Source organism: Myxocyprinus asiaticus, chromosome 36 (assembly GCF_019703515.2).
Source record: "Myxocyprinus asiaticus isolate MX2 ecotype Aquarium Trade chromosome 36, UBuf_Myxa_2, whole genome shotgun sequence".
NCBI lineage: Eukaryota > Metazoa > Chordata > Actinopteri > Cypriniformes > Catostomidae > Myxocyprinus > Myxocyprinus asiaticus.
In genome coordinates this window covers 23,078,071-23,102,333 of record NC_059379.1, presented here as the reverse complement: position 1 = coordinate 23,102,333, position 24,263 = coordinate 23,078,071, and the positions used below count along the sequence as shown (strand labels likewise).

Sequence of the window (24,263 nt, the reverse complement as noted above, 5' to 3'; positions counted from 1 at the left end):
TTATTATTATATTAGGGAATAGCCATTTCAAAATTTACACAACCAGGAGAGGGAGACAGCAGAATGCCACTTGAAAAAAAGCAGCTCGACTCAGCGTACACTTTTATTGCTTTAACTTTCATTGCATCAAATCTGCATCTTGTTTCATCTTGGCAAAATAATACACACGCTCTCCTTTCTTGCCAAATTTCTCTCTCTTTACGTTGCATAGTAAATGACATGCATATCTTTCATTCAGCATGGCTTATGAAACATCACCTTAGGAAATTAATAAATAAAGGTTATATGTGCAGGTACATACTGTATGTAGTTTTACATGGAGACAAAAAAAAACTGCATCAAAGCGCTATCGGTAAAGTAAGAAGCAGATTTTATTATTGTTTCTTAATGCAACACACAGCAAAAAGTGAATGATCTACTTCTCGGAAGGTTAACCTAAATCTAGTTAAAAGTATTTTCATAATTAATAAAACCAAGGACAAAATGTTCTCATTACAGATCTGAATCACTCTTTAAATAAGCAGTGCTGAAAAAATTCAGCTTAAACCAGTCATCGCAGATCGATAATGTCAGATTTCACTAAATTGAATGGCTGGCAATACTGAGTATTTCCTGTGAAACGATGGCTTGAACGCTAAAAAAAGTATTAAAACAAATCTTTCGTCACAAAAATTAGGAAGTGGTAAATTGAAAAAGTGTAGTGACAAAGTTACACTTTTAGTTATTTTGTTACGAAATACAGTGCATCTGGAAAGTATTCACAGCGCTTCACTTTTTCCACATTTTGTTATGCTACAGCCTTATTCCAAAATGGATTAAATTCATTATTTTCCTCAAAATTCTACAAACAATACCCCATAATGACAATGTGAAAGAAGTTTGTTTGAAATCTTTGTAAATTTATTAAAAATAAAAAATGAAAACAAAGAAATCACATGTACATAAGTATTCACAGCCTTTGCTCAATACTTTGTTGAAGCACCTTTGGCACCAATTACAGCCTCAAATCTTTTTGACTATGATGCTACAAGCTTGGCACACCTATTTTTGGGCAGTGTCTCCCATTCTTCTTTGCAGGACCTCTCAAGCTCCATCAGGTTGGATGGGGAGCGTCGGTGCACAGCCATTTTCAGATCTCTCCAGAGATGTTCAATCGGGTTCAAGTCTGGGCTCTGGCTGGGCCACTCAAGGACATTCACTGAGTTGTCCCGGAGCCACTCCTTTGTTATCTAGGCTGTGTGCTTAGGGTCGTTGTCCTGTTGGAAGATGAACCCTCGCCCCAGTCTGAGGTCCAGAGCACTCTGGAGCAGGTTTTCATCAAGGATGTCTCTGTACATTGCTGCATTCATCTTTCCCTCGATCCTGACTAGTCTCCCAGTTCCTGCCGCTGAAAAACATCCCTACAGCATGATGCTGCCACCACCATGCTTCACTGTAGGGATGGTATTGGCCAGGTGATGAGCGGTGCCTGGTTTCCTCCAGACATGACGCTTGCCATTCAGGCCAAAGAGTTCAATCTTTGTTTCTCATGGTCTGAGAGTCCTTCAGATGCCTTATGGCAAACTCCAGGTAGGCTGTCATGTGCCTTTTACTGAGGAGTGGCTACCGTCTGGCCACTCTACCATACAGGCCTGATTGGTGGAGTGCTGCAGAGATGGTTGTTCTTCTGGAAGGTTCTCCTCTCTCCACAGAGAAATGCTGGAGCTCTGTCAGAGTGACCATCGGGTTCTTGGTTACCTCCCTGACTAAGGCCCTTCGCCCCCGATCGCTCAGTTTGGCCGGGCGGCCGGCTCTAGGAAGAGTCCTGGTGGTTCCAAACTTCTTCCATTTATGGATGATGGAGGCCACTGTGCTCATTGGGACCTTCAATGCTGCAGAAATTTTTCTGTACCCTTCCCCAGATCTGTGCCTCGATACAATCCTGTCTCGGAGGTCTACAGACGATTCCTTGGACTTCATGGCTTGGTTTGTGCTCTGACATGCACTGTTAACTGTGGGACCTTATATAGACAGGTGTGTGCCTTTCCAAATCATGTCCAATCAACTGAATTTACCACAGGATGACTCCAATCAAGTTGTAGAAACATCTCAAAGATGATCAGTGGAAACAGGATGCACCTGAGCTCAATTTTGAGTGTCATGGCAAAAGCTGTGAATACTTATGTACATGTGATTTTTTTCGTTTTTTATTTTTAATAAATTTGCAAAGATTTCAAACAAACTTCTTTCATGTTGTCATTATGGGGTATTGTTTGTAGAATTTTGAGGAAAATAATGAATTTAATCCATTTTGGAATAAGGCTGTAGCATAACAAAATGTGGAAAAAGTGAAGCGCTGTGAGTACTTTCCGGATGCACTGTATTACACTAATGAAAGGAGCATTGAACATTTGCTGTTTTTGAATTGACAATGAAAAGATGCAACTGAACAAATAAAAAAATTACAAATTCAAATTCAAGCAATGGTTTTGGATTCATTACATTGAACATTCAAATTCAAGCTATGGTTTCTACAATGTGGTTTTTAGACAATTCGGCATCCATTTAAATGAACAAATTCAAATAAAAAAAAATCACTTTTTAGACTATTTTAAATTACTTGCAGTCTGTAGTTTGACATGGCTATAAAGCTTTCATGCTTATTACTATATAATTAGTTATGCGAAATAAGAAAAACAAACACAGAAGCTTATCAAATGCAAAAATTCACCCAGCAGCCATCACCATTTCAGTCTGGTTGCTAGGCTAGGAAACGGCTCAATTAACCATGATAACCATCATGCACAGGTTGAAGAGCTTAAGTCACAACTCTGAGAGGCACATTAGCATGAGCCACGTACAAGCAGTGGCTGCATTTACTCTCCATCTGGTTTTTTTGAAGCAGGGCCTGGGGTCAGGCAGAATGGCCGGCCTTGCTTTGATAAGTGCAGAAGCGCTGGGCTGCTTCTCTGATGAGCGCAGGTCTGATGAAGCACCATGTGTTCCTGGAGGGCCACAGCATGGTGCAGGTCTCTGAAGTCCAGCTTCATCTGAATAATGTCAGATAAGCAGCTGGTACTCACCAGAATGCAACTGTTGCATTGTTTCCTTGTACAGCCTATACAATCTGTTGCCCTCCCCTTCACCTCCATTCTATAGCTTGCATTGTGCAAGAGGAAAACAAAGTCAATGATCCTACGAGGGGAAAATAGCAATAAACAGCTATTTGGGCATTTTAATTAGATAAGAATACCATCAGATTGGTATCTGGAGGCAGGAAATAATCAGGGATAGGGCATGGAATCTGCACATGACGTAGGCAGGATTCAAAATCAAAGATACATTGGGTCTTATTCACAAAAAAATTTTGTACAATTGTTAATTATGTGAGCAGAAGAGGTTTTCATGCAAAATTTCCACAGGATTCATGACAGGTGCATACACACATTAATTTGTTCTTACCCTTGTTCTAATGTTCATGAATCAGATAATTCTATATGAGGGAGCGCGTGCCCAAAGTTATTAATAAGTATAATATGCGGCCAAAACATCTCCATATAAGAGCATTAAGCATAACCACTCCTGTAAAGCCATTCGTCTCTCTCTGCACACGTATGCTTGCGATCTCTAAAGATGCACTCTCACTCAAGAGATTTTAGAGTAAAGAGCGCCATTCTCAAAACCAACTGAAACACAATCAACACCTTACATATAGTCCTAGACAACACATGATCGATTGGATTTTTATACAGAAACCGATCCCAGATTAAGCTATAATGCATCATTTTTGTTGCTCTGTTATAAGCACGATTTATTGTAGGGTCAATTAGCTAGTCTAATAATAATATTTATTAAATACATAGCAACTTAAAGGAATAGTTTACCTAAAATTGAGTGAACAAACTTTGACCCGCTAGAGTGGAAGTCAAGATTTACAGACCTATCGTATTGCTTCAGAAGAAAGTTGCAATACAGTTTGGAACGGCACGAGGGTGAGTAAATTGAGAAAATTATCATTTTGGGGTTAACTATCCCTTTAACACATTCCATGTTTTAAGGCCATCAGGATTTCTGCATGAAAACGTTCGCGCACAAGTTTAACACACAAATACGCAGGGTTTGTGGATGAGACCCAATGTTTTGTGAGCATATGCACTTCTGCTGGGACACAAGTTTTCTTTCTGATGTTTTCATTTACCCGCCTCGTGTTGTGCTTTGTATTTGAGATCCATCCATTCGGAGAATCATAGTTTAGAGAACTAGGTGCAAAGTGCCCTGAGTAATGATGGGCAAATGTAATCCATCCTCTGCCTTTTAACTCTGCGGTCGGTTTCTCTCTCTCGTGCCACGACAAGACCTGACTCACAAGTTAGTGCCACCATCACACTCCGACCGTCAGTGGAGATATTGAGGTCCACCATAGTCAAGAACTAGACCGCTCTGTTGCCGTAGGGTAGCATCTGTGGAACTGCCGGAGGATGGCTTGACAGTAAATGAAAAATAACCACAGGCAATGAAAGGCATCACTGTCCAGGTGCTCCCAATGCAGTATCTGGTGTACACCTGCCCACCCTCTCTATCTTCAGGTGGAACAGCTGTGCAATAACTGACACCGCTTGAGCCGGAGGGGGAGTTATGAGGTCTCTGTTTAACCCGCAGGCGATGATTAAAATGTTCATTAACACTGTTCATTAACAGGTGATAGGGTACGTCATCCCCCTTGCTGGAGACCACCTGGCCCCACCTACGCGGCCTCGTCTCCTCTCTGCAGTGAACACACCCCCTCTGTTTAATAAAGACCAAGCTCTCTCACACACGGCAGGGATCTGCATTAGTCAAAGTAAACACAATAACCCACATTACCCACACACGGCTGCACACTCATCCACACCTCTCGACCGAAGCGAAGGAGCAAACAACTAAACGACTTCACTTCCAGAGCCAGACGGGGATGGGTAAATACAATCCACCGTGTAATGAATTTGAAACATGAAATTATTAACGGTTTTCTGACGGAGCTAGTGAATAATGGCCTTCATTGACTCATTAACTGTGGCTGTCATCGGAGAGGCGAAAGTCGGGCACGTTTATTCATTTTTAAATAGCACCCTGATCCATTTCCTGATCGAAGATTAATTTAGCCTGTCTGATGCTCAAACAAATGGATGCATTACAAGTTAAGGATGGCTGATGAGGCAATGAATCCATCACAAGTTGAACAGTGTAGAAACTTTGTAGCATGACAGACATGGATTAGAGAGGCTGTACATTAATATCCCTACAAATACGGTGGCCCCAAAAAGAATTTGGACAGTTTTGGTCACTTAAAGTGATAGTTCACCTAAAAATGTAAATGCTCTCATCATTTACTCACACTCATGCCATCCCAGATGTGTATGACTTTCTTTCATCTGCTGAACTCAAATGACGATTCTTTTCTGTAGGTCCATACAATGCATGTGAATGGGTGACATAACTCTTTGTCACACTTTAAACATTTTTTTAAACCAATTGGCATCTTCAAACAAATGATGCTAGAGCTTTTCCTAGAACTAACTAAACTTTCTTTGTTTCTTAAGTTGATTTTTGGTGAAGTCGGTTCCCCTCAAATTAACACAAGTATCCTAGCAGAGTAAACACAGGTGTAGTTTATCACAATAATAATTGACATGTTTCACAAAGTTTGTCAACCAGAAAGTGTCACAACACTTTGGTCTTAATTTTGAACAATAAATATATTTTTATAATTTTAAATCAAACATTTTAAATAATCTCTTTTGCTTAAAAAGAGTGTTTGAGCTATATTTATTTAAAATAAATGCCACTTGGATTGAAATTATTTTATATATAATGCAAAGAAATTCTTGCATTTTTACATTTGGCTTAAAAGCCCAAATACTTTTGGGGGAGTAAAAAAAAAAAAAATAGACGTACAGCGAGATACATTAAGTAAATTCTCAGTACACCCCACACAGAAACAGATTTATAACAGGCTGCAGAACTACCATCCATTCTCCAAGGCAAATATACTGTAGGGTTCTCTCAGTTCGGGTTACCCCACAACTGATGACTCTCCCTCTGACCCAAATATCCAAAGAAAGGAAGAGAGAAAGAAAAACGACAACCCCAGCTGTTCCTGCTCTCCTTTCAGCCTCCGCAAGTGGCGAGACACTTACCCTTCCTCATTTGCATGATTTCCAGCATATTTCCAATGCCTAATGAAAGGATATTGGATATGGGAATGAAGGGGGTTCTTCAATTTCCCATTTTGGCAAAGAGATGCATTTACATAATTGCATGCTCTAATCCAACTCTTGCAAAAACACGATAGCAGTTCAACTTTGGGGAGACACAAGGAATTTTCAATATGCATCATGATCTTACATGCGTGGGTCCGCATGAGATCACATCAGGAGCACACTATCGTTGAAGAAAAGCTTTCAAAAGAGCTCATTTAATATGCACAGTCTGACAAGACATAAGACTTGTGTTGCACATTGTATATCAATTTGATGTGTCCCAGCCATGCTTTTCAGTTGCTGTTAAACATCAAAGTCAGAGTACAGTACAGCACATCATTAGCCCAGAAGACATGAAGGAGAGAGGAATCATTTAGACTCAGATGTGGTAGCCTCCATTTTTCCATTTTTTTTTTATTTTTTTTAAACAATGAGGAGAGAGAGAAAGGCAATGAGAAGGCAAATGGAGAAATTTGCATCAATAGTGCTACTCGGTGTAAGAGCCGCCTGCCGTATCCAAGAGGGAGTCATAATAGACCCTACATACACAGCATGATGCGGCCGCATAAAACTCTTTATTAGGCATCTGTTTGGGGTTTCTCTGTGGCTCTGTCTCCTGTGGGACCACACTTTTACGAACAGATCTGACTGATGCTGTAATCATGGGACACGGGGAGGGCTGTGACTGCTGATCTGTGGAGAAGCTCATGTTTGTCAAATCCATTAAAGAGATGGAAAGTGCGATCGTTAAGCATTGCAACCAATTGTTGCTGGGAGTGCATCACCTAGTTAGCCAGATCTATATCGGAGGGTTGAGACGCAAACAACCCACATAGGAATTTTGATAAACGCTTTGCATTTCATTTGCCACAACATACTTTTTGTTTGCATATAAGAGCCGTGCATCCACATTGAACTTGCACAGGAGCATCTTATAATGCTCTTCTCAAGCAATCTGTTGATGAAATGATGTAGAGATCGCTTAAATTCCCACCATATCACAGGAAAACTGTGTGAAATTATAGACACAGGCTGTTCAAACATATGACGCATCCCACAGAGGGATGTCATGTCATTCATCACACACATGCTAATAGTCTGCAGAAGGAAGGAACAAATGCAATGCAATATTTCAATAGTTTTTTCTTTTTTAGCAGACATGTTTTTTTGTTTTTTTTTGCTTTCTTTCAAACCCTCTACGGGTTAGAAATGCATCCATGCATCACTGCGCAGATGAAGTTCAAGTCAGAAGTTTACATACACCTTAGCCAAATACATTTAAACTCAAACATTCCCTGTCTTAAGTCAGTTAGAATCACTACTTTATTTTAAGAATGTGAAACGTTTGAATAATAGTAGAGAGAATGATTTATTTCAGCTTTTATTTCTTTCATCACATTCCCAGTGGGTCAAAAGTTTACATACAGTTTGTTAGTATTTGGTATCATTGCCTTTAAATTGTTTAACTTGGGTCAACATTTTTGGGTAGCCTTCCACAAGCTTCTCACAATAAGTTGCTGGAATTTGCCGATTCCTCTATACAGAACTGGTGTAACTGAGTCAGGTTTGTAGGCCTCCTTGCTCGCACACGCTTTTTCAGTTCTACCCACAAATTTTCTATCGGATTGAGGTCAGGGCTTTGTGATGGCCACTCCAATACCTTGACTTTGTCATTTTGCTACAACTTTGGAGGTATGCTTTGGGTCATTATCCATTTGGAAGACCCATTTGTTACCGAGCTTTAACTTCCTGGCTGATGTCTTGAGATGTTGCTTCAATATATCCACATAATTTTCCTTCCTCATGATGCACCAGTCCCTCCTACAGCAAAGCAACCCCACAACATGATGCTGCCACCCCCATGCTTGCAAGCCTCACCCTTTTTCCTCCAAACATAACGATGCTCATTATGGCCAAACAGTTCAATTTTTGTTTCATCAGACCAGAGAAAATTTCTCCAAAAAGTAAGATCTTTGTCCCCATGTGCCCTTGCAATCTGTAGTCTGGCTTTTTTATGGCGGTTATGGAGCAGTGGCTTCTTTCTTGCTGAGCAGCCTTTCAGGTTATGTCGATATAGGATTCGCTTTACTCTGGACATACATACTTGTCTACCTGTTTTCTCCAGCATCTTCACAAGGTCCTTTGCTGTTGTTCTGGGATTGATTTGCACTTTCGCACCAAACTACTTTCATCTCTAGGAGACTGAATGCATCTCCTTTCTGAGCGGTATTATGGCTGCGTGGTCCCATGGTGTTTATACTTGCATACTATTGTTTGTACAGATGAACGTGGTACGTTCAGGCGTTTGGAAATTGCTCCCAAGGATGAACCAGACTTGTGGAGGTCCACAATTTCTTTCTGAGGTCTTGGCTGATTTCTTTTGATTTTCCTATGTCAAGCAAAGAGGCACTGAGTTTGAAGGTAGGCCTTAAAATACATCCACAGGTACACCTCCAATTCAGTACACCTCCTATAAGAAGTTAATTGGCTAATTGTCTAAAGACTTGACATCATTTTCTGGAATTTTCTAAGCTGCTTAAAGGCACAGTTAACTTAGTGAATGTAAACTTCTGACCCACAGGAATTGTGATATAGTCAATTAAAAGTGAAATAATCTGTCTGTAAACAATCGTTGGAAAAATTACTCATATCATGCACAAAGTAGATGTCTTAAACGACTTTCCAAAACTATAGTTGGCTAATATTAAATCTGTGGAGTGGTTAAAAAATGAGTTTTAATGACTTCAACCTAAGTGTATGTAAACTTCTGACTTCAACTGTAACTACCTTTTTTTTTTTTAAACAAAATATAATTAACAGTCTTTTTCTCTGCAAAACCTTTCAGGTTAATACTGTCTGGCTTTGATAAGTAGGTTTTATCTATGCACCATTTGAGCCATAGGCATCTCGTAGTTCAGAAGACTTAAACTTATAAAACTTTAATAGACTTTCATTTTAAGTTACTACAGAAAAAAAAAACTATGTACATGATCAGATGCACAGGTAGCTGTCTAAACCCTGCAGGGCATTATTGCCTGTCACACATCCACTAGTGCCTTCAGTCATCCAGCTACGGGGTCTTCAGCTGTGAGCCAAACACAAATAATTTCTAAACTTTCCCACCGTTAACATTTATGCATTTGGCAGACATTTTTATCCAGTGCATTCAAGCTATATACAGTATTTTTTCCGTAATTTACTAGGATTCAAATAAAGGGTACAAATTTGTTTGTGCAATCTACCAAATTGTGTGCGCTCTTTGTGGGATTATTGCCAGTGATTTACTAGGAATAATTGCAAAAATAACCACACATGCAAATATGTTGGACACACCCTCCAAAGGAGGCATTTGAATGTGCTAATTGTTAAATATATATATATATTCAGTTGTGCTCAAAAGTTTGCATACCCTTGGAGAATTGGTAATATGTGTACCATTTTTAAAGAAAACATGAGTGAGCAGGCAAAACACATTTCTTTTATTTCTTATGGGATTCATATTCAACTGTAGGTTATAACAGAATGGCACAATCATAAAACAAAACATGGCAACAAAGAAAAAAAATGAAATGACCCCTGTTCAAAAGTCTGCATACCCTTAGTTCTTAATACTGTGTATTGCCCCCTTTAGCATCAATGACAGCATGCAGTCTTTTGTAATAGTTGTCTATGAGGCCCCAAATTCTTGTAGCTGGTATAACTGCCCATTCGTCTTGGCAAAATGCCTCCAAGTCATGCAAAGTCTTTGGTCATCTTGCATGAACCGCACGTTTGAGATCTCCCAGAGTGGTTCGATGATATTAAGGTCAGGAGACTGTGATGGCCACTCCAGAACCTTCACCTTTTTCTGCTGTAACCACTGGAGGGTCAACTTGGCCTTGTGCTTAGGGTCATTATCGTGCTGGAAAGTCCAAGAGTGTCCCATGCGCAGCTTTCGTGCAGAAGAATGCAAATTGTCTGCCAGTATTTTCTGATAACATGCTGCATTCATCTTGCCATCAATTTTCACAAGATTCCCTGCACCTTTAGAGCTCACACACCCCCAAAACATCAGTGAGCCACCACCATGCTTCACAGCGGGGATGGTATTCTTTTCACAATAGGCCTTGTTGACCCCTCTCCAACCATAGCGCTTCTGGTTGTGACCATAAAGCTCTATTTTGGTCTCGTCACTCCAAATTACAGTGTGCCAGAAGCTGTGAGGCATGTCAAGGTGTTGTCTGTATTTCTCCTGAGATTACCTGTGGGTTTTTTTTTGTACCCCGAACAATTATTCTGGCAGTTGTGGCTGAAATCTTTCTTGGTCTACCTGACCTTGGCTTGGTATCAAGAGATCCCCAAATTTTCCACTTCTTAATAAGTGATTGAACAGTACTGACTGGCATTTTCAAGGCTTTGGATATCTTTTAATATCCTTTTCCATCTTTATAAAGTTCCATTACCTTGTTACGCAGGTCTTTTGACAGTTCTTTTCTGCTCCCCATGGCTCAGTATCTAGCCTGCTCAGTGCATCCACGTGAGAGCTAACAAGCTCATTGACTATTGATACACAGGCACTAATTGCAATGTAAAAAGCCACAGGTGTGGGAAATTAACCTTTAATAGCCATTTAAACCTGTGTGTGTCACTTTGTGTGTCTGTAACAAGGCCAAACATTCAAGGGTATGTAAAATTTTGATCAGGCCATTTGGGTGATTTCTGTTATCATTATGATTTAAAAAGGAGCCAAACAACTATGTGATGATAAATGGCTTCGTATGATCACTATCCTTAAATAAAAGACAGGTTTTTTGCATGATCAGTCATATTTTCAAAATCAATGCCAAAATTTCACAATTTCTGCCAGGGTATGCAAATTTTGAGCACAACTGTATATGTATATGTATATATATATATATATATATATAGCCAAAAGTATTCGCTCACCCATCCAAATAATTTAATTCAGGTGTTCCAATCACTTCCATGGCCACAGGTGTATAAAATGAAGCACCTAGGCATGCAGACTGCTTCTACAAACATTTGTGAAAGAATGGGCCGCTCTCAGGAGCTCAGTGAATTCCAGCGTGGTACTGTGATAGGATGCCACCTGTGCAACAAGTCCAGTCGTGAAATTTCCTCGCTACTAAATATACCACAGTCAACTGTCAGTGGTATTATAACAAAGTGGAAGCGATTGGGAATGACAGCAACTCAGCCACGAAGTGGTAGGCCATGTAAAATGACAGAGCGGAGTCAGCGGATGCTGAGGCGCATAGTGCGCAGAGGTCACCAACTTTCTGCAGAGTCAATCGCTACAGACCTCCAAAGTTCATGTGGCCTTCAGATTAGCTCAAGAACAGTGCGTAGAGAGCTTCATGGAATGGGTTTCCATGGCCGAGCAGCTGCATCCAAGCCACACATCACCATGTGCAATGCAAAGCGTCGGCTGCAGTGGTGTAAAGCACGCCGCCACTGGACTCTAGGGCAGTGGAGACGCGTTCTCTGGAGTGACAAATCACGCTTCTCCATCTGGCAATCTGATGGACGAGTCTGGGTTTGGCGGTTGCCAGGAGAATGGTACTTGTCTGACTGCATTGTGCCAACTGTGAAGTTTGGTGGAGGGGGGATTATGGTGTGGGGTTGTTTTTCAGGAGCTGGGCTTGGCCCCTTAGTTCCAGTGAAAGGAACTCTGAATGCTTCAGCATACCAAGAGATTTTGGACAATTCCATGCTCCCAACTTTGTGGGAACAGTTTGGGGATGGCCCCTTCCTGTTCCAACATGACTGCGCACCAGTGCACAAAGGAAGGTCCATAAAGACATGGATGAGCGAGTTTGGTGTGGAAGAACTTGACTGGCCTGCACAGAGTCCTGACCTCAACCCGATAGAGCACCTTTGGGATGAATTAGAGCGAAGACTGCGAGCCAGGCCTTCTCGTCCAACATCAGTGTCTGACCTCACAAATGCGCTTCTGGAAGAATGGTCAAAAATTCCCATAAACACACTCCTAAACCTTGTGGAAAGCCTTCCCAGAAGAATTGAAGCTGTTATAGCTGCAAAGGGTGGGCCGACGTCATATTAAACCCTATGGATTAAGAATGGGATGTCACTTAAGTTCATATGTGACTAAAGGCAGATGAGCGAATACTTTTGGCAATATAGTGTATATATTGTTTTTTTTTTTATTTTGTTTTTTTTCACATTTATAATAATAGTAAAGTCATCAAAACTATGGAATAACATAAATGGAACTATGGGAATTATGTTGTGACTAAACAAAATCCAAAATAAATCAAAACTGTGTTATAAATTAGCATCTTCAAAATAGTCACCCTTTGCCTAGAATTTGCAGACATGTACTCAACCAAATTCTTGAGGTTATCACCCTGGGATGCTTTTTAAACAGTATTGAAGGAGTTCCCATCTATGTTGGGCACTTATTGGCTGCTTTTCTTTATTATTTGGTCCAAGTCATCAATTTCAAAAACTTTTTTTTTTGTATTAAATTTTAGTTTTATAATGAAATAAATTAATATGGTGGCACAATTATATTTTTGTCTACAAAACTAATTTCAAACATTTAAGCATACGCCTTCAGATCAAAAGATTTTTAAGATCATGAGAAACATTTCAGTCAAGTGTTTCAAAACTTTTGACCGGTAGTGTATATATATATTTTTTAAATATCATTATGGTAGGCTAAGGCTTATATTGTTTAGATCAGTGGTTCTCAACCAGGGGGCCGGGACCCATTAGGGGGCCTCAGCACACTTCCAAGGGGGCCTCAAGTTGACTTAAAATTAAAATGCTAAAAAATACTTTACGATGTATTCCTTCAAATTATAAACGGACTCTTTCTGAAACTTCTAGAATCAAAAATTATCCATGATTAATTTATTTAATCAGACACATCTAATTTCGGGAGGGGGGTCTTCAAATATTGTCTTGGACAGTGAGGGGCCTTGGAGTCAAAAAGGTTGAGAACCACTGATTTAGATGATTATACAGTATGTTCATAAATAAAATCTCTGCTATTTAGCAATAAGTTGTAAATAAAAGCAGTGTATCAAAATACAAGTGTATGACACTCTTAGAACTTTTCAGAATGATTGTGGAGAGAAGAACAACATCCCAGAATTCTTAATTCAAAAAGAAAATACAGTGTTATGTAAGGAATAACTGACAACGGACCGTTGAATTATTGAAAAATAATGCACACCCGAGGAGGTAATGCGGTCACGACACGCAGTGGAAAAGGAACCCAAAATCTTGGTGTTGCTAGCACCATGCTCAGTTGAGCTACAAGAATTCTCACTCCCACCAAATGCTACAAAGGTTCAAGGTTCAAATAAATGTTACAAGTTCAAGAGAGGGTAATATTTGGGGCCTGGGTAGCTCAGCGAGTAAAGATGCTGACTACCACCCCTGGAGTCGCAAGTTCGAATCCAGGGTGTGCTGAGTGACTCCAGCCAGGTCTCCTAAGCAACTAAATTGGCCTGGTTGCTAGGGTGGGTAGAGTCACGTTGGGTAACCTCCTCGTGGTCGCTATAATGTGGTTCTCGCTCTCGGTGGGGCATGTGGTGAGTTGTGCGTGGATGCCGCAGAGAATAGCGTGAAGCCTCCACACGCGCTATGTTTCCGCGATAACACGCTCAAAAAGCCACGTGATAAGATGCGCGGATTGACAGTCTCAGACACTGAGGCAACTGAGATTTGTCCTCCACCACCCGGATTGAGGCGAGTCACTACGCCACCACGAGGACTTAGAGCGCATTGGGAATTGGGCATTCCAAATTGGGGAGAAAAAAAAAAGAAAAGAAAAAAAAGAGAGGGTAAAATTTTATCAGAACTCCAACCATCCAATAGCACAAGGACAATGGCTTACCATCATTGCCTTGGCTGCCTTCTCGTTTCAGCATTTGGACAGCACCAACATACTTCTTCAGCTGGACCTTCAGAACTTCATTCTCTCTGCAAAACAAACCAACAACGTACTGTAATGCTCACATTTAGATAATCAAAAACGTTAAACAAAAAATACCAAAGTAAAAAAAAAAAGTGCACTGTGGTTGATTAGTTTTAATACAGAACTATTTGAGATGTGATCAAATTGAGTTTTTTTTTCTTCTTCAAATAGGTCTTAAGTACAAAACTATTTCTAATTACGAAATAACAGAACGCATCTAAATTCCAGCATAACAAAACGGAATTTCCACTAATGAACAGATCTTTTTATTTTATGAAAGAAATAAAGTAGAGATCCTTAAGCAGGCATAAGGAGAATCTAACACTATCCTGACTTTCAAAGTCCTGTGGTGAGCCTCCCACAGCAAGCCCCCCACTGAATTCAATTCCAGGAACTGTTTTACACTGCAAGTTTAATAAGGCTCTTCAACGGAACGAGAAGTATGTGTGGCTGGTTACTGCTGGTTTGGGAAAATCAATCAGAATCAATCCAGGTTGTGTTATGGTAAAAAACATCCTTTCCTATTCCTCCAGGATGCTTTTATAACTGGCTTATCACTGCCCATTTCATACCCTTCAATAGACAAAGAGAATAAAGGAGATTCAAAGGTGTCTGGCAGACTCTCAAAGGAGGGGACTCGGTCGTTATTCGCACAGGCGAGCTGTGCACGATTCTGCAGCGATTTAATTAAAGTTAATAAGTGACAGCTTCTCCGTGGAGAGGACTCGGCAAGTCAGGTGTGCCACATTGATCTTTTCCATTGCTCCTGCAGAGCGCACCTCAGTGTTCACACATGCCAGTATATTAATATTATAAAATCAACATCCAGCACAAGAGAAAGAGTGCTGGGGTCCCTCTGAAGACTTATGGGTCATGTAGTGATGTAAATGGCTGTGATTTAAATGGGTCTACCTAATGAATGTCACCTTGGATAGACACTAGAATTAATGTGCATGAATTAATGTGCATGTATAAATCATATATCCACAACACACAAAGGTCACTGTTCTTAAAGGGATAGTTCACCCAAAAATCTCTCAGCTCTATTTTTCCATTCAATGCAATTGAAAGATGGGCAGAACTTTGAAGCTCCAAAAAGGACATAAAGGCAGCATAAAAGTAATCCATACGACTCCAGTGGTTAAATCCATGTCTTCTGAAGCGATATAAGTGTGGGTGAAAAACACAAAGAATACAAAATGCCTAAAACAAAAAAAAGAAGAATGTGAAAGTGAAAGTGGAGTTTTATAGTACAAAAAGGTCTTAAACTTGATCTGTTTCTGAAGACATGGATTTAATCACTGGAGTCATATGGATTACTTTTATGCTGGCTTTATGCGTTTTTTGGAGCTACAAATGGTCTGATCACCATTCACTTGCATTGTATGGCCCTACAGAGCTGAGATATTCTTCTAAAAATCTTCATTTGTATTCTGCAGAAGAAAGTCATACACATTTAGGATGGCATGAGGGTGAGTAAATGATGAGAATATTTTCATTTTTGGGTGAACTATCCATGTAGCATTGTTCATAACACACTTAGTCCTTCATTTAAACCCTTTAAAGGGATACTTCACTCAAAAATAAATGAATAAAATGTTCTATTTTTTTTTACATCCACATGTCATTCAAAACCCATATCCATATGCAGTGTCAAACACCAATTAGTCAGTATGAATTGAGCACTACCTGGAATAGGGCACAAGTTGAATGGACTACTTTTATGATACTTTAATAGTGTTTTTGTTTTTGTTGTTGTTGTTGTTTTTTTGTTTTTAAGCTTGACAGAAAAAAGTTCACTATGAGCTATCATTATATGGAAATGAGCTGCGTGAAAATTCTTCAAAATTCTCCTTATTCCACAGAAAAAAATAACAGTATACGAGTTGTGGGTGAACTATTCTTTGAACTGAACACCCTACAGATCTATTCTGTAAACTGACAAACAAGTTTGAGTACATATGGAAGTATCCATTTTACTTTATTGCTTCAGGTTGGCTGATGTCACATGCACATCAACCATGCTATTTCTAATTGTTTTCATGTTCAAAAACACAACCATGAATCACAACTATGTGCTATATGCGTTCACCCATATTCAGTATGACAGATATTGTCTTTAAAAGGCACTCTTCTTCAATGGATTCCCTAAATGCAAATCCATTAGTGAAATTAGATCATAGAAAAAAGCATTAAAAGAATGAGCTACTAAGGAACTAACACTGGAGAAACAACACAACCGCCCCGTGACCTCCACAGGATGACAGGACTAAAGATGGAGTGACACTAACCTAACCACAGGAGAAGAGTTCAAATGTAATGCGTCCTCACTATACTAGGGATGCACCGATCCGAAACCTGTATGGACTCCGATACTAAAGCTTTTAGACGGATCGGGTATCGGTCCGACGAGCCTGATCCAAATCCGATACTGTGTGTTAGTCATGTTCGTTACTGTCAAGCTCCAAAAATGACATAAGAACCATAAAAACACCATTAAAGCAGTTCATATGACTCGTGCATTTTTTTCAAAGCCACTTGAAGACGTGCGATAGCTCTGTGTATCACAAAAGGCTGTGTTTAATAAGTAAATATATAGTATGTGCAGCGCCAGCGCGTTAATGAACGTTGATACAAACTCATGCACAGGATGGTGATGCACTTGCGGCTATTTTTAGCCATCACAGCGGTGCGCAATATTTGAGCGCTACTCAAGAACAACATCTCAGATGTAGATGCTCAATAGTTCGGTTCACTTATAGTATGCATTTAGAACGGCATCAGAGGTGCATTTTACCAGAATCTGAATAAGAAGCGAATTAAACTACTGTGAAGTAGCCCCCAAACAGGCACTTCTAGGACATCCTGGAGAGTTTAGAATGTCAAAATAAAAGCGTGAGAGTTTAAAAAGTTGACGATTTAAATATATTACTGTTGTATTTAAAAGTCAATAATAATAACATTAATAACAATGTATTATTATTATTGTCATCATTAGTTTTGTTTACAATTCATAATATTTAAGTTGAATGGGTTCCAAAAAATAACTGTGTGAAAAGAGGACTGATGTCTTACAACTAAATTGAACAAAAAATAGATCTGAATCCTTTAAAGTCCAGATACAAGTTGAAACATTTATAAAAAAAATAAAAAAAATAAATAAATAAAAAAAAGGCAAGAAGACTGGAATTACTGTTAATTTTGCTGCTACATTAGCCAGTATATTAGTTAATAATAAAGTGTTTCTTAATAAGCTATACATTTATATTGAAATAATGTGTAGTTAGAGGTTTGTGTTTCTTTAATATTAAAGAGTACTCCCAATTAATTCCACACAATAATGTAAAGAGACATTCTAAACTGATTATGCAAAACAACAACACTAGTATCGGCTTGGGATCGGTATCGGCCGATACTGAGATTTCCGATATTGGAATCGGAAGAGAAAAAGTGGTATCGGTGCATCCCTACACTATACAATATACGATATGCATACAGTATTACACTGATCACAAGCATGTTAAGAGAAAAACATGAACATTTGGTGCCGATCACAGTTGCCAGGTCTGAGTGACAATCAAACTTTCAATCACAAATACTAGCCCAAAACTAGCCCAATAAAAAAAAACAAAAAACAATAGCACAAGGAGTTCCTTTTATGCATGTTCAGATTTCCTTTCATTTGTAGGCCTACTATATTATGCAAGTAGCAGCACTAAACATTAAAAAAATGTCAATTTCACAACCATTGAGAAAATATGTTGACAAAAACCATGACAAAGTCAACGTCATAATTAAACTGGTAAATGTTTTATTTACAAAGTAACAAAATGCAATACATTTAAACTGAGGCTTGACAGGTTTTAGGGGGGTTTCTTGTACTGCTTTCATTTCCTTTGTAGGTCTATTACCCATTTATCTTATTTCTCTTTACATTCTACTTCACCTGTAAATTCACTGTATTGTAATCATAACCACAGTTTGTTGGTTTTGTAAACAGTTTAAAAGAAGCCCAGTTCTATCAGAAAAAAAAACGTAGACATGGCAACTCTGGTGCACACAGAACTCCATAGTGCAGAAAGTTTCACAGATTTCCATAGTTTATTATGTTTATTTATCTTGGTTATTTAATTATGCTTTCAGCTGCCAATAACATGAATAGCAAATATTAGTACCCTCAGATCTCATGTAAAAGGGGTTGCATCATGTATTTTTTCTTTTCTTCCTTGAGGTTCACTTATACTGTTAGAAATGTTTTTTGCACAAAAACTAGTCATAATATAGTATTAAGTGTCCTTTTTCCACCCTGTCTCTCACCCTCTGTCTAAAAACGCTCAGTTTAATTGTGTACTACTGCTTTGACACGCCCACTGTTATGATTGGCTAACATAATTGCATATCATACGCCCCCTGCCATCATAAGTGTGTAACTGTTGTGAATGAAAACATGCAAGCGATTTTCAAAATCACCTAAACGCACTCAGTCCAGGCAGTCATACACAGATACAGTATATGTCCTAATTTATTTTAAGCGCACAATCAAATTACAACAGTTGTTCAACTGAAATAACAACAGAAAACTCAACAAAATTGCCACCTTGTTTCTCCCCAGTCCATATCATACATACAAGATTGGTGATAAAATAACGCTCTATAAACAGTGAAAAAAACTGTAGTCAAGATGAACACAAGCTGCGAATGTGAAGGGTTAATAAATGTGCATCCAGCTGTAGGGACAGTGTTATAAGGGACAGTTGGCCTGGGGATTTCCGTCTGATCTCACGGCTTCATTCCGAATCCCGTGATCTCCCTCTAATGATTTGCCGGTCAACCGGGGACAGGGTCTCCCTCAATAAATGTTCTGCTTAAATGTGGGGCAATAGGTGTCCCAATGCATTAATTTCGGCCAAACATACAGGGCGTCATAGCTAATACGATACAGATGAGAAAGAAGACAGCCTTACTTTAAGGGTGCTCTTTTACGCTATTTAAATCACTTAATTATGTATTTCTTCGGTGAGTAACTGTATAATAAGCACGATCCGCTTCATGTTGGAGACATTATTATGGTTTATTTTGCAATATAGCTGACTTCACAAAACCTTACATATCAAACAAACACAGGCAGATGAAACATTAGATACACTATTACTGTCCAATTTTATTGCCACTGCAACGGTTCTTAAAAAAATTCATCCATGAATCCAAAGAATCCAAACATATAATCCCACATTGATGTGTTCATGAGCATTGTTTGAATTAGCCACTCATTCCTAATGTTGGGATCCTTCAAAAGACTATGCAGGGATGCAGTTTTTTTCACAACCAGGAAAACAATGTCTGGAGACCTTCCTTGACATCTTAATATTTTTGTCTGTTAAAAGCAAACTGCAGTAACAACAGTACCACTTTTAGTGTTTGAGTAACCAGACCGCTCTCTCTCTCCATCAATTCACCACAACGATTATGTATGTTGGGTGGAGATATTCAAATGGCACTGCACTGTGACCACCGTGATCACAAAGTAGCTGATTTCAAAACGAGCTGTTTTTGCAGTGGAAACAATAAATGCTCTTTTTAGACTGGAGAGGAAGTTTTTAGTTCTGAAACTAACAGTATGTTTTTATAGTACAATGAACTCTTATATATAAAAATATCAAGGAAAATTTGATTCCTCATGACATGACCTCATGACTACTTTAAAATACATTCTGCATATTTCCCCCCAAAAATCAACACAGAAAATATGGAAAAGTTTAGCAGATTCCATGATTATGCATGACAGGGTTTGACAAGACAAGCTGTCTAGACGGCCTTCCCAAATCCCATTTCCATCTCCCTAAGGCTACAGGTAAATAAAATGTCAAACACAGATCATAAAAGGACAAGCATTATGTAACGGCTCCTGATACCTTAAGTACAACAGAAGGTGAACATTACTATGTCACCTCTGAACAGACCTGAGGTCAAATACATTTAATATGAATCAGAACAGCCCGGTCTCTAGGTGACTTGTATATTAAATGCTCAAACAATGCAACAAAAAAGTGTCGGGGTAAAACGCAATGGCTGGCTGCATTTTCAAGCACGTATTTGAAGTGACTTTTAAATGAGGCCAGCTCGGTGTCAGTTAGCCTAAACGGGCTGATGAAGAGTAAGTGGAGGGATGCACCATCCAGGCATGGTGCAGATGTCAACAGCACGATACCGAGTGTGGTTTTCTCCCCCATAATCCTCTCTTTGACACAGCGTCATCCTGACAAGCCTGCCTCCTGCTCTCAGCTGCTGTCCTCCTACTGAGCTAAATTAATTTGTTCATTCACTCCCCACATTATCCCCCTGAGGAACCACTACATTAGAGCTGATGAAATGCTCACAAAAGCAAGATGTCTCTCCAAATAATCCACCACCACTTCAGGAAGACAAAAACAATGCCAGCAATGGAGTGTTCAGTAAAGCAGTGTGTCAGTCAGATGAACAACACCAGTGGTTCTCAACTGGTATTGTTTCAGAACAAAGATTTTAAATTGGATATCAAGTGCCAACCCGACACAGTACCAAAATTGTTGAGCATAGCATACAAAAATGTCATTAAAATCAAATATTGAAATACAATAACATTATTATGAACTGCACTGGTCCTACAATTAACATGACAAAGGCTGAATAGGAAAACAATTGACAAACATTTGAACATTTTGGTTTTTAAACTCTAGAATTCTCTTGAATTTGGATGGTTTAATGTTCACAGCACAAAACACATTGTGGTCAGCACTAATTATGTTTATTCTTGCTGCAAGTGACCACGTATTTAAATGTAGTCTGGGTCATATTTTTATCGTTTTTTTACCTTACATAGTTTTATGATTTTTGAGGATAAGGGGATGTCACACAACCTGGTATCAACTTATTTAGCTAGTTTCTAACAAGTGACAGATGAATTAGCAAAAATAATGCAGAGAATATGGAAGCTGGATGCACAGCTTTTGACACCCAAAAAAATCAAATAAGCGTCTTCTACTCCCTTTTAAAAGTTAATAAGCCTGTTTATTTGGCCACCCTAGCATTGCGTTGTTACGTCTGTCATGCTAGTGAATCAGTTCATCCTAAACCATTCTCTCTGTTTTATATGTGGCATTGGAAAGTCTGATTTATTCTAATGAATTGGTTTGTTTGGATTAAGTAAAATAAGTCTTGAACTCAGTTATATAATTTAGTTTGTATATTAGTTTTTTAGTTGTATTTAGCATATCTGTTCAAGTGGGAGAGCTTTGTGTTGACAGGAGAGCGAGAGTGTGAGTGTTTGGCCCCTAGCTGTATGGATCCCACTTCTTAAATACTGCCCACTGAGCCAGGCTGAATCAATGGAGCTAAGCCCATGAGCACAGTTCACAGGTGCTGCCACCGAGCGCACAGCCGTATGGAGCATTTTCAAACCTTATTTTTAGTCTCTATCGACTGGGACCAATTAGGTTTGAGTCAAACCATCTGGACCCTCAAATTTTCAGTTTGCAAGACTCAGAGACAGGAAGCAAGAGGAAAGACTTAGTTAGAAAAACATGCCGTACTGAAGAAGTGGTGATCAATGAGAGATAGCATATTCTATGTAACTCATACCTAAAGCTAACTGATATTTGAAACGCTTTATGATTTGTAATGACTTTATTGTTGATTAAAAAAAATAAAAAAAATGTATTTCACTCTTTGGTTAGTCTCAACCTCAGAAGGCCTACTCACAGACTGTGAGGTAAACAGAGAGCACCTGTCCCCAATTATATTCTCCATAGACATTTCAGAAAATTCTTCAAAAAGAGTTATAAGTCTTGTACCAAAACAAGCTCTGTGATGAACATTTGATTTTACCATGAAAAAGTAACAGGAGAAAGGAACAAGGCTGTGTATTTACATGAGGGACTGAAGTAACTACTCATCCAATCAAAGACTACAAATGATATAACTAAATCAGTCTGTTTTTTTTTTTTTTTTTTGTTTTTTTTGTTTTTTTTTGTGTTTTCTGAAAATACCACTGCTGTCTATTATGCTCTAAAGCTACAACATCCCATATTAACTAATATTCAGCAGATAGCTAGCTTATGTTAGCTAAAAGTACCTAGTTACCTCCCAAACACTCAACTCTCTATGCTGCAATTCCTTTTTCCATGGTAACAAAAACTTCACTGATTGGTGGATCTCTCTTCAGGATCATGGGTAGTGTAGTACTTTGTTTTTTTTTTTTTAAATCAAGTTACACTGGCTTAGGGTTTCTACAGAAGCATATACCTTTGTTGAACAACCTCAGAACTGGATTTGCCCAAGTTTGTGAGGCTTATGGCATTTAATGTTTGTGAGATATTCAGATTTTTGTTGGAGGTAGCAACTATTTTTTTGAATAATGGTCTGTAATTTGTGGTATCATCGATTTCAGAATTATAGTGCATTACATGTCAGTCAGACAGCTTCTTCATGTCTAAGTGGGCTGTTTTCTGCCAGATTACAGTGCAATGTGATTACAGTGCAATGTGAACCAGGCTGTATGCCGACTGTCAAAAGACTTCTCTTTGGTTCATCAGATTTGTGTGATATTACCTCATGAGGGCCTGGACTTTGGCTGCATGTCTCTCCTCTAGCTCAGCCAGTTTCTTCTTCAAGCTCTCCACCTCCTGTCTGAGCCCAGCAGAGTGCTCCATCTCCCCGTCCAGGAGACTGCGCAGAGACCTGTGCCAAACAGTTTTACAACAGTAAGACACACACATCTGACCCACTTTTCCATAGCTTTCTTTAACTACTACCAATGCACATGATAATTACCTGGTTGCACATTACTGATTGTGCATTATAACTACAGCAATAAGGTAACTAAACACAATGGTCCTCATTCATGAAACAAGAGAATAATGAATTTCTGTGTTAACATGTTTTTAATAAAGATTCTTACATAAATTGTGACCAGAATGGTTTTACAAAGGGGATGCACCAAAATTTCAATTCTTTTTTTTTTAAATATTTTTGGGACTGTATTTTGGGTCACCTGTATTGTTCATACAGTATGCCTATGTCTGAGCACTGCCCACAAGGCTACAGCTCCGACACTAAAAATGTTGAGATTCTTGCGTTGACAATGTAAGGATATTCAATGCAACATCTCATGTAATGCACAAGGAGGAGAAACTGTCTCTCAAGTGAAAAGGCAGAGGATCTTCTGTTACTAAAGAACCTGCTATCTTTTCTTTAGACAAGAAAAATATGCATTTGTCCTTTGTTGTGTATTTTAAGTACTTTTGTTGTCAGGTACATTTGTGCATATATTAGACAAAAGTCACTTTCAGATTTATTTTGAGATCATTGTTAGTATTCCGTTTTCTGCACATCATTATAGTGTGTGAAAAAAGCAACTATTCTGTTCAAAACAGAGTTTGTAAAGTCAATATTGCATTGAACAGCACACCCTTAATTACACTATTTTTACATCTACAAAAATGTGCATATTTTGTAAATATGATACAATATTGTAAAAGTTATTGGAGCATAGATGTTATTTTAGTAATGCCAAATGATGGACGAACTATTGTAATTACTTAGACAAAATCACTTAAAATTTGCTTAGTTTTTCCATACAAATACTAATTTAAAATGAGCATTTAGGGGTTTCGGTTTTCATCCCAGTGTGTCCAGTACATTTGGTTTCAGCAAAGAATTGTAATTTCGTTGCATTACTTTTTCCAAAAGATTTCTGCAGAAATGTATTAAGTTCTTGTTTCATTAATGACCAAAAACTGCCTGTCAATAATGGCCACAGCAACCAGTAAAGACTTTTCTTACGTGTTCTGCTCCGTGACCTCATCCTTCCTGTTCATCATGGCCACAATGGCTTGCCGTAGTTCAGCTATGGAGAAAATGTTTTTTACAAAGGTATCAAACCCTACTTAAAATGAACAATTATGAAATTAACAACTTTTGTCCTCACCTAACTCATCCGAGAGACAAAAACATGATTTCTGAACAATAAGGCTCAATATCTCAGTGGGATTTGATGTCCTATGCAGACCTGGCTTCATTCTTTCAATAAGAGTTACTGTTTTATACTGCTGACATTTTCA

The 24,263-nt window shown here is 38.8% G+C and overlaps 1 protein-coding gene across 4 annotated transcripts in view; it reads right to left on the bottom strand.

Moving 5' to 3' along the window:
• LOC127426722 (sorting nexin-29-like) overlaps positions 1 to 24,263 on the bottom strand; it is a 150,086-nt gene that overhangs the window by 95,311 nt on the left and 30,512 nt on the right. For all 4 annotated transcript variants that reach the window (XR_007894848.1, XR_007894849.1, XM_051673694.1 and 1 more), the window contains exons 12-14: positions 23,986 to 24,049; positions 22,753 to 22,881; positions 14,086 to 14,171 (exon numbers count right to left, since the gene is read on the bottom strand). Coding sequence is in view for 2 of the 4 variants with exons in the window: in XM_051673694.1 (XP_051529654.1) it covers positions 14,086 to 14,171; positions 22,753 to 22,881; positions 23,986 to 24,049 (279 nt within the window). In the remaining 2 variants the exon portion in view is untranslated. The remainder of the gene's footprint in view (positions 1 to 14,085; positions 14,172 to 22,752; positions 22,882 to 23,985; positions 24,050 to 24,263) is intronic.